The sequence below is a fragment of the Macaca fascicularis genome, chromosome 2 (genome assembly GCF_037993035.2).
Source record: "Macaca fascicularis isolate 582-1 chromosome 2, T2T-MFA8v1.1".
Taxonomy (NCBI): domain Eukaryota; kingdom Metazoa; phylum Chordata; class Mammalia; order Primates; family Cercopithecidae; genus Macaca; species Macaca fascicularis.
The window spans coordinates 111,120,618-111,137,119 of NC_088376.1; the positions used below are offsets into that span (position 1 = coordinate 111,120,618).

The following is a 16,502-nucleotide window of genomic DNA, read 5'->3' on the forward strand; positions in this document are numbered from 1 at the left end:
CATACAGCAGGATCCAAACCAAGATTTCTCTGACTCCAAAGACCGCACATAACGGCCAAGTTTAGTCTCCCAGAAAGCAGCCCAGCCACTTATCTCTAAGCCACTGACAGCCTGTGGGTTTCACCTCTGCCTCAGGTTAGTATATTGAAGTCATGCTCACATTTTCCTTGTTCTCATCTGGGTCGATGAGCTGAAAGATGTCATGGTCGAGAGAATCAGAATGGCTCCTCTTCAGAGCTGGACTACATCCCAAGAGCTTCTGCTATCAAAGTGAAAAAAGAAAATAATTAAGGCACACAAATAAAATTTCAGTGGAAAATTCAGTTCTCAAAAGAAAAAAGGGGGGCTGAGTAGAGGGTAGGCTAGCTCCTCACACACTGCAGTAGGTAACCAGCAAATGTGGCCAGAGCTCCACCTTGCCAGGACACAGCAATGAAGTTTCCATTCCATGGGTTTACAGCTAACCTCACAAGGTCTACAGCGCACCGCTCAACAGGGATTACAGTGCCAAATCAATCCCCAAATAACATTTGCATCAAAAGAATCCTTCCTGGTTTAATAAAGCTCTGTTAGAGATGGAGGACAAATTCCTCCAGGCCGAGCATCTTGAGTACTTATGAGACTAAGGAAAGGCTGGGAATAGTGGCTCTTGCCTGTAATCCTAGCACTTTGGAAGGCCAAGGCAGGAGTTTGAAACCAGCCTGGGCAACAGAGTGAGACCCCCATCTCTACAAAAAATACAAAAATCAGCCAGGTGTGATGATGTGCACCTATATATAGTCCCAGCTACTCTGGAGGTTGAGGTGGGAGGATCACTTGAGCCAGGGAAGCAGAGGTGGCAGTGAGCCAAGATTTTGCCACTGCACTCCAGCCTGGGTGACACAGCAAGACCTTGTCTCAAAAAGAGACTAAAGAAAAGTCATTTTTACTCTCTAAATTAAGTGTCCTATCAAGGTCATGCTGGTAACTAAGGAATGGATAACAGGCATTAGCTCAAAATAAACAAGGAACTAACTTACAGGTAGGGAATGTATTCTTCTCATGGGATTTTCAAGGCTGTAATGAGATCAGAAGGTAAATAATGAGAATAAAACAAGTAAAGAGGTATTCATATTAGCAGAGAGACAGTGTTTAGCCTGTAGCTTGGGGGTATAGTCACAGACTCCCATTTTAGGCAAGAGATGGGAGAATAAATTTCCGAAGCTGTCTTATTCTCAGGAGCACCCCTAACACTAGGCTTCTAGGTGAAAAAAACAAACCCATGTCTTTTCTTAAAATACACATGTTCGGCTGCATGTAATCCCAGCACTATAGGAGGCCAAGGAGGGTGTATCACGAGGTTAGGAATTTGAGACCAGCCTGGCCAACACAATGAAACCTTGTCTCTAATAAAAATACAAAAATTAACAGGCTGTCGTGGTGCACGCTTGTAGTCCCAGCTACTCGGGAGGCAGAGGCAGGAGAACTGGTTGAACCTGGGAGGTGGAGGTTGCAGTGAGCCACTGCACTCTAACTTGGGCGACAGAGTGAGACTCTACCTCCAAAAAAAAAAAAAAAAAAAAACCACAAACAAACAAAAAACCCACATGTTCTTGTAAGGATATGATGTCAGAGCACAGAGTAAGGGTTTGGGTAAGACCCGAACAGAACACCAAAATTATAGCTAAAATAAAGGGAGAAAAGTTCTGAAAATTGCTGACACAAACTATTCATTCTTGAGATTCCAGAGTGTTTCTAGGGACAGCTAAATCCAGGGCTCCAGTCAGTGTATGAAGAACTTCATTTAAATAAGGTATTTAAGTTTAGACACGTTCTTTCTAAGTACAAACATTTAAAAGCAGTGAATACGTACTTTTCTTTACTGTCCAATGGCCCAGGAGAATCTAGACAGAAACCTATGGAAAAAAAACAAAACAAAACAAAACCTCTCAAGAAATAATACAAAAACACCATTTTGTCATTAAAATTAAAACACTAAAGAAAGTACTTGGGTCTTTATTTAAGTCAGGCAACAAATACTCATGGCTTGTACTTTTGCCAGAATTGATGTCATGGCTATTAGATCGTCAAAAATGTCATGTTTGTACAAGTCTGAATAATTTTTTCATAGTGTATTTACTGTTTTTCCTCCATTTGCAAATAACATCAAAAGAAATAGGATTTGAGAAGAGGGTGAATAAAACTGATTCATATCATGATTGTTTGGTTATTCAGACAGAAGTGACCCAGATAACTTTCTATGAGTTCCAATCACAGAAACAATAGGTACCAAATTTTCTTGGCATAGTTTTAAAAAAAATTTTTTTTTTTGAGACAGAGTCTTGCTCAGTCGCCCAGCCTGGAGTGCAGTGGCGCGATCTCAGCTCACTGCAAGCTCCGCCTCCCGGGTTCCTGCCATTCTCCTGCCTCAGCCTCCCAAGTAGCTGGGACTACAGGTGCCCGCTGTCACGCCCGGCTAATTTTTTGCATTTTTAGTAGAGACGGGGTTTCACCGTGTTAGCCAGGATGGTCTCGATCTCCTGACCTCGTGATCCGCCCACCTCGGCCTCCTAAAGTGCTGGGATTACAGGCGTGAGCCACTGCGCCCAGCCTAGTTTTTAAATATTTTATCTTGTCAAATCATATGGGGTTTGAAAAATACAACTACTAGGCCGGGCACAGTGGCTCACACCTGTAATTCCAATACTTTGGGAGGTTGAGGCAGGCGGATGGCTTGAGGCCAAAGTTCAAAACGAGCCTGGGGCAACATAGCAAGACTTGTCTCTACCAAAATTTAAAAAAAAAATTAGTTGGGTGTGGTGGCACGTGCCTGTAGTCCCAGCTACTTGGGGAGGCTGAAGTGGGAGGTTCGCTCGAGCTTGTAAAGTTGAAGATGCAGTGAACCCTGATTGTGCCACTGCACTCCAGCCTGAAGCCTGGGCAACAGAGCAAGACCCTGTCTCAAAAAAAAAAAAAAAAAAAAAAAAAGGCCAGGTGCAGTGGCTCACCCCTGTAATCCCAGCACTTTGGGAGGCCGAAGTGGGTGGATCACCTGAGGTCAGAAGTTTGAGACCAACCTGGCCAACATGGTGAAACCCGTCTCTACTAAAAATGCAAAAACTAGCTGGGTGTGGTGGCCTGCACCTGTAATTCCAGCTACTAGGGAAGCTGAGGCAGGAGAATTGTCTGAATCTTGGAGGCGGAGGTTGCAGTGAGCCAAGATGGGGCCACTGCATTCCAGCATGGGTGACAAGAGTTGAGACCTTGTCTCAAAATGAAAAATACTACTAGTCATGACATGCAAGGCAAGCACTTGCTGCCTTTAACAAAATGACACCAAGGTGTCCATCTCAAAACAGGAAGCAGGGTGAAGGAGACACTGTTCAGCATTACTTATATGTCAGCTCAGATGACGCAGACTCACCCACCCATAGCTCACATGTCTATGTAGCCTTACGGAAAGTGAAGTGTTAGAGCCCTTGCTCACCACACTGCTACAAATGATAATCCTATCCCCAGTTCTCTATTAAATTACATTCTACATACAGAAGCCTACATTACATTTTAAGACTTTTGCAGCCGGGCGTGGTGGCTCACGCCTGTAATCCCAGCACTTTGGGAGGCCGAGGCGGGGGGACAATGAGGTCAAGAGATTGAGACCATCCTGTCTAACACAGTGAAACCCCATCTTTACTAAAAATACAAAAAAATTAGCCGGGTGTGGTGGCGGGTGCCTGTAGTCCCAGCTACTCGGGAGGGTGAAGCAGGAGAATGGCATCAACCCCGGAGGCGCAGGTTGCAGTGAGCCAAGACTGCACCACTGCACTCCAGCCTGGGCAACAGAGCAAGACGCCGTCTCAGAAAAAAAAAGGACTTTTGCTCTTCCAATTCCTTTAACCTAAAGCATCTTTGCCCCAACGGTCTTATCTGTAAAAATACAGATAAACTCTGCAGTAATATGAATGCATGAAGAATGAAATGCACTGGCAATTTCCTCCATAGCAGCATCAATGAAATGATTTCATGACACTGTACTTCCAATAATTTGACCCTGTATTTTAGCCAGTAAGATTGCCTGAATGCCACTTACGGTGGTATGGTGAATTTTACTTTACTACCCATCCTTAAAGGGCAAGCGCACACCATCTCCTTACAGACATTCGAAGCCTATTTCCTTTCTTCATAAATAGCCATAAGGGCTCCTTTGTATTCTTCTTAATAATGTTTATCAATGGGCATGGTGGCTCACGCCTGTAATCCTAGCACTTTGGGAGACCGAGGCAGGCGGATCACCGGAGGTTGGGAGTTCAAGACCAGCGTGACCAACATGAAGAAACTCTGTCTCTACTAAAAAATACAAAATTAGCTGGGTGTGGTGGTGCATGCCTGTAATCCTAGCTACTTGGGAGGCTGAGGCAGGAGAATCACTTGAACCCGGGAGGTGGAGGTTGTGATGAGCCGAGATCATGCCATTGCACTCCAGCCTGGGCAACAAGAGCGAAACTCTGTCTCAAAAAAAAAAAAAAAAAAAAAAATGTTTATCACCCAATGCCGTGACTTCCTCAAGTTCTAACCAAAACTAACCTCCTGGGTGAAAAGGCATGTTTCAGGAAATTCACAGTATTGCTCCCCACACAACAGACTTAAATACCTGAATCTGTTGACTCAGAGGAGCCCATTCTCTGCAGATTACTGTTGTTCTTCACCTCCAGTGGTTGCTCATAATCACTGAAACCAACAGAAATAAACCATGAGTGATTTATAGGATATAATTAAAAGGTCACATGCAGGAGATAGGCCATGAGATTAAGCAGCAGCCACTTTAAGAAGCAGATTAAGAAGCAAAGATCCCACTTTGCCACTCTGAACACCCAATTAGCACTTGGGCAAAGGAGAAAAAAGGAGTGGGTGGGCATGACCTTGGACCACACTGCAGGTTATGATGGCTATGGCAAATATTGGGGTATTTCCTAAAACAAGAGCATGTGTCCTAGGTACTGTGACAGAGTTGGGATGAAAGTTGAACAGGGCACTTTCTGCTTTTCAGAAGTCGGGAAATGCACAAGACATGTGCTTAGCAAATGGGATGCCAGAGATTGAAGGGAAAGTAGCTCTTCCGCCGGAAACACCGTGGAATGCATTTTTTGCTATCAGGAAAAGCCCAGGAAGCTTTCAGAAAGTTAGGTAAAAAGACCTGGCCTTAGGAAAGCAGCAGAGTGGACATCAGGAATGTGCACGGGTCGAGGGACTGAGATGATTTTACATAAACGCCAGGAAAGAAAATGCCATGGTCCTTTATTGAGAAGGAACAAAGATCACAGCAAACTAAGATCCTGAGGGTGGTTTAGCAAAGGGTGAATGTGAGCGCCTAGAAGAGCCTGATTTTCCCCGCGGGGGTAGATTCCAAAGAGCTTCCAGGGATACAGACAGAAGTACAGTACGGAGCAATCCGAAATGGGTGAAGGTGGGCCTGGCTCGGGCTTAGGCCCGAGATCTACACCTCTTCCCCTGGGAGGTCCGGACCGCCTCTCCCGCCCAACATTCCGCCCGGGCGGGGGTGCACATGGCGGGCCCTAGCCCGGCTGGTCCCCGAGCGGCGAACCCGGACGGAAGGGTCTCGCCCTTCTCCCGGTCCGTTTCTTGGCCTGATCTCCCCGAGGCCGACGCCGAGGCCAGAGGCCTGGGACACCGCCCGCCGGTCTCTCCTCACCTGCCCAGCCCCTGCAGCTGGTCCATAGTGACGGTCAGGTTAGTGACAGGCGACAGTCCCCCGGCGGCTGGCGCGCCAAATAGCGCCTTCACGACGGGCTGCGGCGCGGGAGGGGGGCTGCAGGCGAAGAGCAGGCGGCGGCGGTGCGGGGGCTCCGGGCCCAGTTCCATGGCGGCGCCCGGCCTCGCAGATCTCCAGCTCCCTCTTCCTCCGCCTCCGCCGCGACCGCCCCGCCCCGCACACACCGGCCTCGGCCGCGCGCCACCGGCGCCCGCGGGTCAAACACAAACACGACTCCGCGGTTCAGGGACGCGGCTGCCGCGGGCAAGCGGCGCGGCCGGGCGGGTGTGCGGACCCTCCAGGCGCCAGCCACAGGCACGGGTGCTTCCCTCTCACACCGCGAGGCCAGCGGGCGGGCGGGCGCCGGCAACCTGAAGATTAAATCCAAACAAACGCGGCGGGTCAGCGAGAGAAGGCGGGCGAGAGCCTCGAGGCAACGGCCCAGACTCAAGCTGTCTTCGCTGTTCTCCCACCCGCTTGCCCAGCTCTGGGTAGCAGAAAACCGAGCCGACCTCCACCTCTTACCCAGGCTGTCGCAGCCAATCTGGCCTTTCGCGGTAATAGCAGCTCAGTGGGGGCCGCTGCTGCCCCGCCCCCCTTTCCTAGTTGGCGCCAAACGGAATCCACCAATCAGTAAGCAACTTCTCCTCCTCGCAACCGAATGGCAGCTAGGCTGGGCCAATGAGAGGGGAAGAAGGAAGCGGCTCGCGGGACTCTGCCAGGTCATCCGCTCTCAGAAGGGGGCGGAGCCTAGAGTGGACTAGCGCGGATCAAAATGAGCGGGGGGATCAGAGGTCAATGAAAACTCCCAGCAGACCCTGCGAGACACTGCTCGCGGCTGAAAGGCCCCCTTGCCCCGTCGCATGCTGGGAAGCGTAGTTCTCATCGCGAGGCGCCGTCCAGTTAGCTTCGGCCTCCGTTGGGCCTCCACTACCTCGCCCCCAACCTGGCGCCCGACACCCTGAGGGAATGTGGAGGCTAAGGAAGAGCTGTGGAGGTCTGGCCGGATCCAGCCTTGGCTCGGCCTCTAACCGTGCAGTATTGTGGACCCCTTTCTTCCGCCCCGGGCCTTCAGGCCCCAATTTATAATGAGGGAGGGAATGGAATGACCCCCAGGACTGGACTCGACCACCAGGGCCCAACTCTGGAGGGCTCACAGACCCCGGGTGCTGCTGGCCTTATGGGATTTGAACCCCGCAGTACAACATGTGCTGTGGGCCTCAGCATTGTTTGCTCACTTCCATTCTAGCCCTTACTGGATTCTCTTAGAATCATTTCTTTCTTCCCACGACTTCTTAGCCCCCTGGGAGCACCTAGAGAGCAATAACAGCAAATACAATAATAGCAAATAATAGCTAAAGTTTACATAGTGCTTATGCACTTGACGCTGTTCCCAGTGTGTTAATCTGTATTAATTCATGTAATCTTTACAACTCTGTGACATAGAATTATCCCCATTTTCTAAGTGGGCGTATTTACTTTTATAGCCCCTGCACCTGTGGCAGTTCCTAGAACGATTTTGAGAGCCATAAGTGCATGATTTAATTGCAACCTACTGCTGAGCATAGTGGTTCACGTCTATAATCCCAGCACTTTGGGAGGGCGAGGTGGGAGGATTGCCTGAGCCCACGAATTTGAGACCAGCCTGGGCAACAAAGTGAGACACCCCCCTGCCCCCTATCTCCAAAAAAAAAAAAAAAAAACCCTACAGTTTGAAAAGCCATGATGGACAGGTGGAAGCCCCCAGCCTTTGGCCCCAACACCAGACCCTTCACAGTGGGGAATCTCCCTCTCAGGATTCATCTGCTTTTCTGTGCACCAGTGCTCCACCACCCAGGAACCTCCCTTCCCTCCAGAAGCCCCAGGCTATTTAGGCCTCTCTGCACAGTTCACAGGGTCTGTGAACTGTTTCAAATAGTTCTCCCTGTCGTATCTCTGAATACTTTCCTCTCCTCCTGTGTTTTGTGTGGTTTAATACTTGGCTCAACATTCCTGTTACCGCATTCATTCATCCAACATATGTTTATTCAGGGATTACTAGAACAAATTCAGTGCTTGAAATAATGCCACAATCCCTTGCCCTCAGGGAGCTCTGGTCCGCTGAGCTTAAAGCTCCTTCTAATAATGAAATTATTACCATGACAATAGCTGTGGTTCACGGAGGGCCGGTGGGCACCGAGAGGAGGGGCGGAGACTGGGGAAGGCAGTACAGTGGGGGGCACGTCCCAAAGGAGATTAAAGCTGAAGGTGAAGGTTGCTGGAGAAGGGGAGCTTGGAGCTGGGGGGAAGTGCTTTCTAAGGAAAGGGTCCTCAGCAGCCAGGAGGTGAGGAGGAGCGCTGTACTTGCCGGGAACTACTCCTGCGTTGATCCAGTCGGTTCTAGAATGGGCACATGGGAGTGGCTGTGAGGGACAGTTCTTGAAAGGATTGGACTTTGCTGAAGAGTTTGGTCTTATCCTGTGGACAGTGGAGGGTGTGGAGGGTATGTGATAACCGGATCAGATTTGCTTTAGGGTGGATCAGTGGAGGAGAGTGGAGAGGCCTGAGGAACAAGGACTTTTGGCTGTCCCAAAAGTCTGGGAGATTCTGAATCAAGGTGGGGGCTCAGAGACCGAAGGAAAGGAATGACCCTGGGAGCCCTGAAGGAGGTAGATCTCATCAGATTTTGATAATTGAGAGTTAAGATTGTAGGGGGCTAGAGGGAAGGGAGGAGGCTAGAATGATTCTTAGGTAATGATTCAAGTACCTGGGTGGATGTAACATTTCAACAACTGGAGACATAATTCTTGGAGGAATTTGATGAGCTCAGTTTTGTGCTGGTGGCCTGGCTGGGGGGTGTAGTCAGGAGACAGATTTGGTGTTGATTAGCATGAAGATGGTAATGCCCACTGAGGATGTACAAAGGGTTTTTAGGACCCTGGATCTGGGGAGCACTAGCATTGAGGACTTCATGTAGTGGGACAGGACCACAAAGCTGGGGCTGAGAAAGAAACCACAAGGGAGCAGCTAAGTCCATAGTTCAGAGGTGCACCGAGGAGAGTCACTGAAGGTGGCCAGAAGGAGGTCATGGGCAACCATGGAAATCGTGGGAAGGTGAGGAGGTGGCCACAGAAGGCTGTGGGAAGGGAAAAGTTGGCACAGAAGCTACAGTACAGTTCAAATGTGCCAAAATGCACGTGCACAAATATTCATGGCCATGTTAATCATTGTAGCCCCAAACAGAAAGCAACCCTAATGCCCATCAACAATTAAATCAGTAAATAGAACAAAGTTATTTTATACAGTGATGAAAAGGACAGAAGCACTACCCACAGTAGGAGTGAATCTCACATCAATGTCAAACATAAGAAGGAAGACACAGAAGAGAACATGCTGTTTAGGTCTGGCTCACACCTGTAATCCCAGCACTTTGGGAGGCTGAGGCAGGCAGATCACTTGAGGCCAGGAATTCGAGACCAGCCTGGCCAACATGGTGAAACCCAGTCTCTACTAAAAAAAAAAAATATATATATATATACACACACACACACACACACACACACACGTGTGTGCGCGCATATACATATATAATACACACACATATATATACACACACACTACATACACAAAATTTAGCCATGCTTGGTGGCACACAACTGTAATTCCAGCTACTATGGAGGCTGAGGCATGAGAATTGCTTGAACCCAGGAGGTGGAGGTTGCAGTGAACCAAGATTGAGCCACTGCACTCCAGCCTGGGTGACAGGGCGAGACTCCGTTTCAAAAAAAAAAAAAAAAAAAGTTAGTTATAGTACTAGTTACCTTTCAGAAAGATGGTGGTGATTGCAAGGGGCCATGAAGGGGATATTGGCAACTGGTCATATTCTGTTTCTTATTCATTTTTCACTTTTTGAGACAGAGTCTTGCTCTGTGGCCCAGGCTGGAGTGCAGTGACATGATCATGGCTCACTACAGAACTTCCAGGTTCAAGTGATCCTCCCACCTCAGCTTCCTGAGTAGCCTGAACCAGGCATGCACCCGTAAACCTAGCTAATTAAAAATTTTATTTTGCTGGGCATGGTGGCTCACACCTGTAATCCCAGCACCTTGGGAAGCCAAGGTGGGTGGATCATGAGGTAAGGAGTGCGAGACTAGCGTGGCCAACATGGTGAAACTCCATCTCTACTAAAAATACAAAAAATTAGCCAGGCATGGTGGTGAACGCCTGTAATCCCAGCTACTTGGGAGGCTGAGGCAGGAGAATCGCTTGAACCCAGGAGGCAGAGGTTACAGTGAGCAGAGATGATGCCATTGCACTCCAGCCTGGGCAACACAGCAAGACTCTGTCTCGGGAAAAAAAAATTAATTTTAGAGATGGGAGTCTAATTGTGATGCCCAGGCTGGTCTCAAACCCTCGAGCTCAAGCGATCCTTCCGTCTGGGACTCCCAAAGTGTTACGATTATATGCGTGAGCCACTGCGCCTGGCCACTTTCTGTTTCTGGATCTGGGTGCTGATTACTTCAGTGTGTTCACCTTGTGGAAATTCACTGAGCTACACACTCAAGATTTGTTGGCTGTTCCATATGAATAGTGTATTTCAATGAAATATTTATTATTAGTGACAAAAAGTCTTTCCTTGATGCCACTTTCCCCTCCAACTATATTCATTCCTTCCCTTCACAGTAAAACTCCTGGCCAGGCACAATGACTCATGCCTGTAATCCCAGCACTTTGGAAGGCCGAGGTCAGGAGGTCAAAACCAGCCTGGCCAACATGGTGAAACCCCATCTCAGCTGGGCATGGTGGCTCACGCCTGTAATCCCAGCACTTTGGGAGGCCGAGACAGGTGGATCATAGGTCAGGAGTTCAAGACCAGCCTGGCCAACATAGTGAAACTCCATCTCTACTAAAAATACAAAAAATTAGTGGGGCGTGGTTGTGGGCACCTGTAATCCCAGCTACTTGGGAGGCTGAGGTAGGAGAATCACTTGAACCTTGGAGGGGGGAGGTTGATGTGAGTGGAGATGGCGCCACTGCATTCCAGCCTGGGCGACAGTGTGAGACTCCCTCTCAATAAATAAATAAATAAATAAATAAATAAATAAATAAATAAATGAAACTCCATCTCTACTAAAAATACAAAAATTAGCCAGGCATGGTGGTGTGCACCTGTAATCCCAGCTACTCAGGAGGCTGAGGCAGGACAATCACTTGAGCCAGGAGGCAGAGAATGCAGTGAGCAGAGATCAGGACACTGCACTCCAGCCTGGAAGACAGAGAGTCCCTCTCAAAAAAAAAAAGAAAGAAAGAAAAAGAAAAAACATGGTCGGGCGCGGTGGCTCACACCTGTAATCCCAGCACTTTGGGAGGCCGAGGTGGGCGGATCACCTGAGGTCAGGAGTTTGAGACCAGACTCAACATGGAGAAACCCCGTCTCTACTAAAAATACAAAATTAGCTGGGCATAGTGGTGCATGCCTGTAATCCCAGCTACTCGGGAGGCTGAGGCAGGAGAATTGCTTGAACCTGGGAGGCGGAGGTTGCGGTGAGCCAAGATGGCGCCATTGCACTCCAGCCTGGGCAAGAAGAGCGAAACTCCGTCGGAAAAAAAACAACAACAACACAGTAACACTCCTCAAAAAAGTTGTCTCTAATTTCTCTCCTCCCATTTTCTTTTTTTTTTTTTTTTTTTTTGAGACGGAGTCTCGCTCTGTCGCCCAGGCTGGAATGCAGTGGCCGGATCTCAGCTCACTGCAAGCTCCGCCTCCCGGGTTTACGCCATTCTCCTGCCTCAGCCTCCCGAGTAGCTGGGATTACAGGCGCCCGCCACCTCGCCCGGCTAGTTTTTCGTATTTTTTAGTAGAGACGGGGTTTCACCGGGTTAGCCAGGATGGTCTCGATCTCCTGACCTCGTGATCCGCCCGTCTCGGCCTCCCAAAGTGCTGGGATTACAGGCTTGAGCCACCGCGCCCGGGCCTCTCTTCCCATTTTCTCTTGGACTCACTCTCATCAGACATTGATCTTCCCCACTCCATGGAAGCGGCTTTTTTTTTTTTTTTTTTGAGATGGAATCTCGCTCTGTCGCCCAGGCTGGAATGTAGTGGCAATCTCGATTCACTGCAACCTCCGCCTCCCGAGTTCAAGTGATTCTCCTGCCTCAGCCTCCCGAGTAGCTGGGATTACAGGCACCCCCCACCACGCTTGGCTAATTTTTGTATTTTTAGTAGAGACGGAGTTTCACTGTGTTGGCTAGGCTGGTCTCAAACTCCCCACCTCAAGTGATCCGCCCACCTTGGCCTCCCAAAGTGCTGGGATTACAGGCATGCGCCACCATGCCCAGGTGGAAATGGCTTTTGTCAAGTTCTCCAGGGACCTTCATTTTGCTGAATGGGGACCAATTTGCAGTCCTTACTTTACTCCACCCAGCAGCCACCTATTATCCTCATTGCGTGCTTGGCCACTCCTAGAAACATTTGCTTTGATTGGTTTTCAGAGCACCGCTCTCAGATTTTCCTCCTCTTTCCAGTTGCTCCTAAAAAAAGTTAAAAAAAAAAAAATGATGCCGTGGAGAGGTCATGATGGAGGGAACCCATTGGCCCCTGAAGGTGGGAAGCAGGCATCCAGGCATAGCAGGAGAGGACAGCCCTGGACTTCCTGCAGGAGCTGGGAGCTCCTTCAGGGCACTATGGTCCCTTGTTCCCAGCAGTCGCCTAGAGCCTGGCTCATGGCGGCAAGCAGAAATGTTTGTGGAGTGAATAAAGAATAAGACTTTGAATGTTATCCTGAAGGCAGTGGATTTAGAAAGAGTCTCTGAGAAGCCATCATTCCTCCCCTGCTTTTCCCCATGGAAGATAGACTGGATTATGGCTTGGGGTGGTGAGATGGGTTCCTAGGATTCTTTTCTCTTCCCAGAAGGTTGGGGAAGGACTTTTTATCCCACTCTTCCCATTGGAGGGCATTGATGTAGCACCCAGGAAGGCCACCAGAGGGCACTATTTTCCCAGGAGACCATTATTTGAGAAAGAATTGAGAGTTGCTTGTAGAAAACAATAAAGCTTAGCACATGTGTGAGAAACCAAATACAGCCCTCTTTCTGGGATGTTTCCAGAGCCTTCTTCAAGGTGGGACATGCTCAGGGCCAAGAGCCTTACACCTGTGTTGTTGGTCTCAGCTGGCCCTGTATCTTATGTCACAGCCTCTTTTTTTTTGGAGACAGGATCTCACTCTGTCGCTGAGGCTGGAGTGCAGTGGTACAATCTCTTGGCTCACTGAAGCCTCAACCTCCTGAGCTCAAGTGATCCACCCCGCTGGCCTTCCCAAAGTGCTGGGATTACAGGTGTGAGCCACTGCATCTGGCCTGTGGCAGCCTCTTGACGACTCTTGGTCTCAGTTGTACCCCTCTAGAAAACGGGAGTAATGGCCCGTGGCCGGTCTCCCACACAGAGGCATCAGCAAGAGAAAACATAGCAAGTAGTAGAGATAGTGTTTGGAAGTTTGAAATAAAATATACCGGAGAAATTCGAGGGGTTGGCCAGGTGTGGTGGCTTATGCCTCTAATCCCAGCATTTTAGGAGGCTGAGGCAGGAGGATCACTTGAGCCTAGGAGTTTGAGACCAGCCTGGTTAACAACGAGACTCCATCTCAATATTTAAAAAGAAAAAGAAAAAGAAATTCGAGGGGTTGCGAATTCTCACTGTCCCCCGCACCCCACCCCTGTGCTAATTGTGTTTCTGCATGTATGGTTAGTTCATTCCTCTTTATTGACACACACTACTGAGTGTATGATGCTACAGTCATGAACACTGTTTTTTGTTTTTGTTTTTTTTGAGACGGAGTCTCGCCCTGTTGCCCACGCTGGAGTCAGTGGCACGATCTCGGCTCACTGCAAGCTCCGCCTTCGGGTTCACACCATTCTGCCTCTGCCTCCCGAGTAGCTGGGACTACAGGCCCCTGCCACCACGCCTGGCTGATTTTTTTTTTTTTTTTTGTATTTTTAGTAGAGACAGGGTTTCACCATGTTAACTAGGATGGTCTCGATCTCCTGACCTTGTGATCCACCTGCCTCGGCCTCCCAAAGTGTTGGGATTACAGGCGTGAGCCACAACGCTCGGCCCTGAACACTGCTTTGAGTGGGTGTCCAATGTTAATGTTCTGTGGAAGGTGATTCCCCAGTAGGTGGAGGTGATGAGTTAGTTCAGAGCCAGTGGGCAGTGAATGGAGGCCACTGGGGCAGCAGGGAGCCATAATAAGTTCTGGAATAGGGTGAGGATTTCATTTCAAAGGGCTAAGTTTTCTTGTGAGGTTTCCTGGGGTCCTCCTTCTGGAAGGCAGAGTTCCTAGATAGCATCTGAGCTCTCCTTACAACTTATAGCTGGGTGCTGTGCCCCTGCACAGAACGGACTCAGAGGAGAGGAAACACCCTGTGCTGGGGGCTGGGAGGGGCTGGAAACCTGCACAAGCTGAACCTGTGCCGTGGTTGCTCAGTCCTGGCCTTTCTCAATCCTTGGGCCTCTGGTAGGTGAATTGTTCCTGAGTTCCTTCCTGTCCTGGTTGAGTTAGAGCCTCTTGCACCATCCTGCTGATGGCTGGTTGATATTAAGCAAAGTGCAGAGTGGGGAAGGGTAAAGGGATGGCAGGGTGGGGGTTGGAGGCATGGGTTTTAGAACCTATCCCTTTCTAGCCCTGAGCAATGCTTGCCCCAGAAGGAGTTGGGGCTAGCAACTCCTTCCAGCCTAAGATCCTTCCAGCCTAAGATCCAGACTCCAAGGCATGCCCTAGGCCTTCTGGGATGTTTGTGTGTTCTGTGAAAATGGGAACAGATTTGAAGAAATCAGGGTTAATCAGAGTGAAACAGGTTCCTTTTCTGTGGCATTACCCAGTGCCTTTAGCAAGTGGTGTATTGTGAGTCTTCAAGAAACAGCAAGAGGGAGGTTTCATATACTTCCTTGCATGAGGAACCCTTTTCACAGAGAATTTTGCAGACCGCTGTTCCATGGAACACACTGTAAGAAGTTTCCATTTCATCCAATGCGGCCCCCATGTTCATTTCACAGAGGAGGAAACAGGAATGTATAGAGGGGAAGGATCTTGCCCCTTGCCTCAGGCTGGGTTGGTGGTCTCCTGAGTGCACTGGGCCTCCCTCCGTTGTGTACACTCAGAGCCTTCCTGAGTGAGCATCGAGGTGGATGCTGCAGGGCTACTCCTCTTCCTCAACTTCATACCATTCTGTCATCTTCAGGGGGATCAAGACCCCACTCATGTGAGCTCAGGCTTGGCCATAGAAGACAGTGGGTATAGGAAGCAATGCTCTTTCCTGGGAAGACATCCCCACACATTACTAACGCTTACCTCCCTACCTCACAACTTTTTAAATTGAGTTGTAAATTACCTACCTCTATGATCATTGACCAATGTTCTAAATGGTGTAACGACCGCTGCAATCCAGACACAGAGCATTTTCATTGTCCCAAATGCTCCCTCACTCCCCCTTGCAGTTAGTCTCCTCTTCCTAACCGTGGTTCCTGGTAACCACTGACCTACGTTTTTTTTGTTTGTTTGTTTTTTGTTTTTTGAGATGGAGTCTCGTTCTGTCACCCAGACTGGAGTGCAGTGGCTCGATCTTGGCTCATCACAACCTCTGCCTCCCAGGTTCAAGCGATTCTCCTGCCTCAGCCTCCTGAGTAGCTGGGACTACAGGCATGTGCCACAACACCCGGCTAATTTTATTTTATTTTATTTTTTGAGACGGAGTTTCCCTCTTACTGCCCAAGCTGGAGTGCGATGGCGCGATCTCAGCTCACCGCAACCTCCGCCCCCAGAGTTCAAGCGATTCTCCTGCCTCAGCCTCCCGAGTAGCTGGGGATCACAGGCATGCGCCACCACACCCGGCTAATTTTGTATTTTTAGTAGAGACAGGGTTTCTTCATGTTGGTCAGGCTGGTCTTGAACTCCTGACCTCAGGTGATCTGCCCACCTCGGCCTCCCAAAGTGCTAGGATTATAGGCGTGAGCCACTGCGCCCAGCCCCTACTTTCTATCACTATAATTTTGTCCTTTCTGGACATTTCATATGAATAGAATCATCCCATATGTGACCTTTGCATCTGGCTTATTTCACTTAGTGCAATGTTTATGAGGCTTATTTGTGTTTCTGCATGTATGGTTAGTTCATTCTTCTTTATTGACAAACAGCATTCCATTGAATTGATATACCACAGTTTCATGGACATGTTGATGAATATTTTGGTTGTTCCTGCCTTTTGACTGTTATGAAAAAGTTGTTATGGGCCAGGCATGGTGGCTCACGCCTGTAATCCCAGCACTTTGGGAGGCCGAGGCGGGTGGATCACAAGGTCAGGAGATCGAGACCATCCCAGCTAACATGGTAAGACCCCTGTCTCTACTAAAAATACAAAAAAATTAGCCAGGCATGGTGGCGGGTGCCTGTGGTCCCAGCTACTCGGGAGGCAGAGGCAGGAGAATGGCATGAACCCGGGAGGTGGAGCTTGCAGTGAGCCAAGATTGCGCCACTGCACTCCAGCCTGCGCAACACAGCAAGACTCTATCTCCAAAAAGAAAAAAGAAAGAAAAGAAAAGAAAAATTTGCTATGTACATTTTTCTTTTCTTTTCTTTTTCTTTTTAGACAGAGTCTCGCTCTGTCACCCAGGTCAGAGTGCAGTGGTGCTATCTTGGCTCACTGCAAATCTCTGCCTCCCGGGTTTAAGGGACTCTTCTGCCTCAACCTCCCAAGTAGCTGGGACTACAGGAGCATGCCA

General features: G+C 49.0%; 1 protein-coding gene across 4 annotated transcripts in view; it reads right to left on the reverse strand.

Moving 5' to 3' along the window:
- CDC25A (cell division cycle 25A) overlaps positions 1-5,916 on the reverse strand; it is a 31,332-nt gene extending 25,416 nt beyond the window's left edge. For 2 of the 4 annotated variants that reach the window (XM_045386308.2, XM_045386306.2), the window contains exons 1-5: positions 5,690-5,916; positions 4,631-4,707; positions 1,853-1,895; positions 1,020-1,056; positions 161-259 (exon numbers count right to left, since the gene is read on the reverse strand). In XM_045386308.2, the coding sequence (XP_045242243.2) occupies positions 161-259; positions 1,020-1,056; positions 1,853-1,895; positions 4,631-4,707; positions 5,690-5,859 (426 nt within the window). In that variant the 5' untranslated portion in view covers positions 5,860-5,916. Of the gene's footprint in view, positions 1-160; positions 263-1,019; positions 1,057-1,852; positions 1,896-4,630; positions 4,708-5,689 lie in introns of all 4 variants that reach the window. The other 2 variants (XM_045386307.2, XM_045386305.2) reach the window with 1 other exon arrangement.
- Between the last annotated feature and the right edge of the window lie 10,586 nt (positions 5,917-16,502).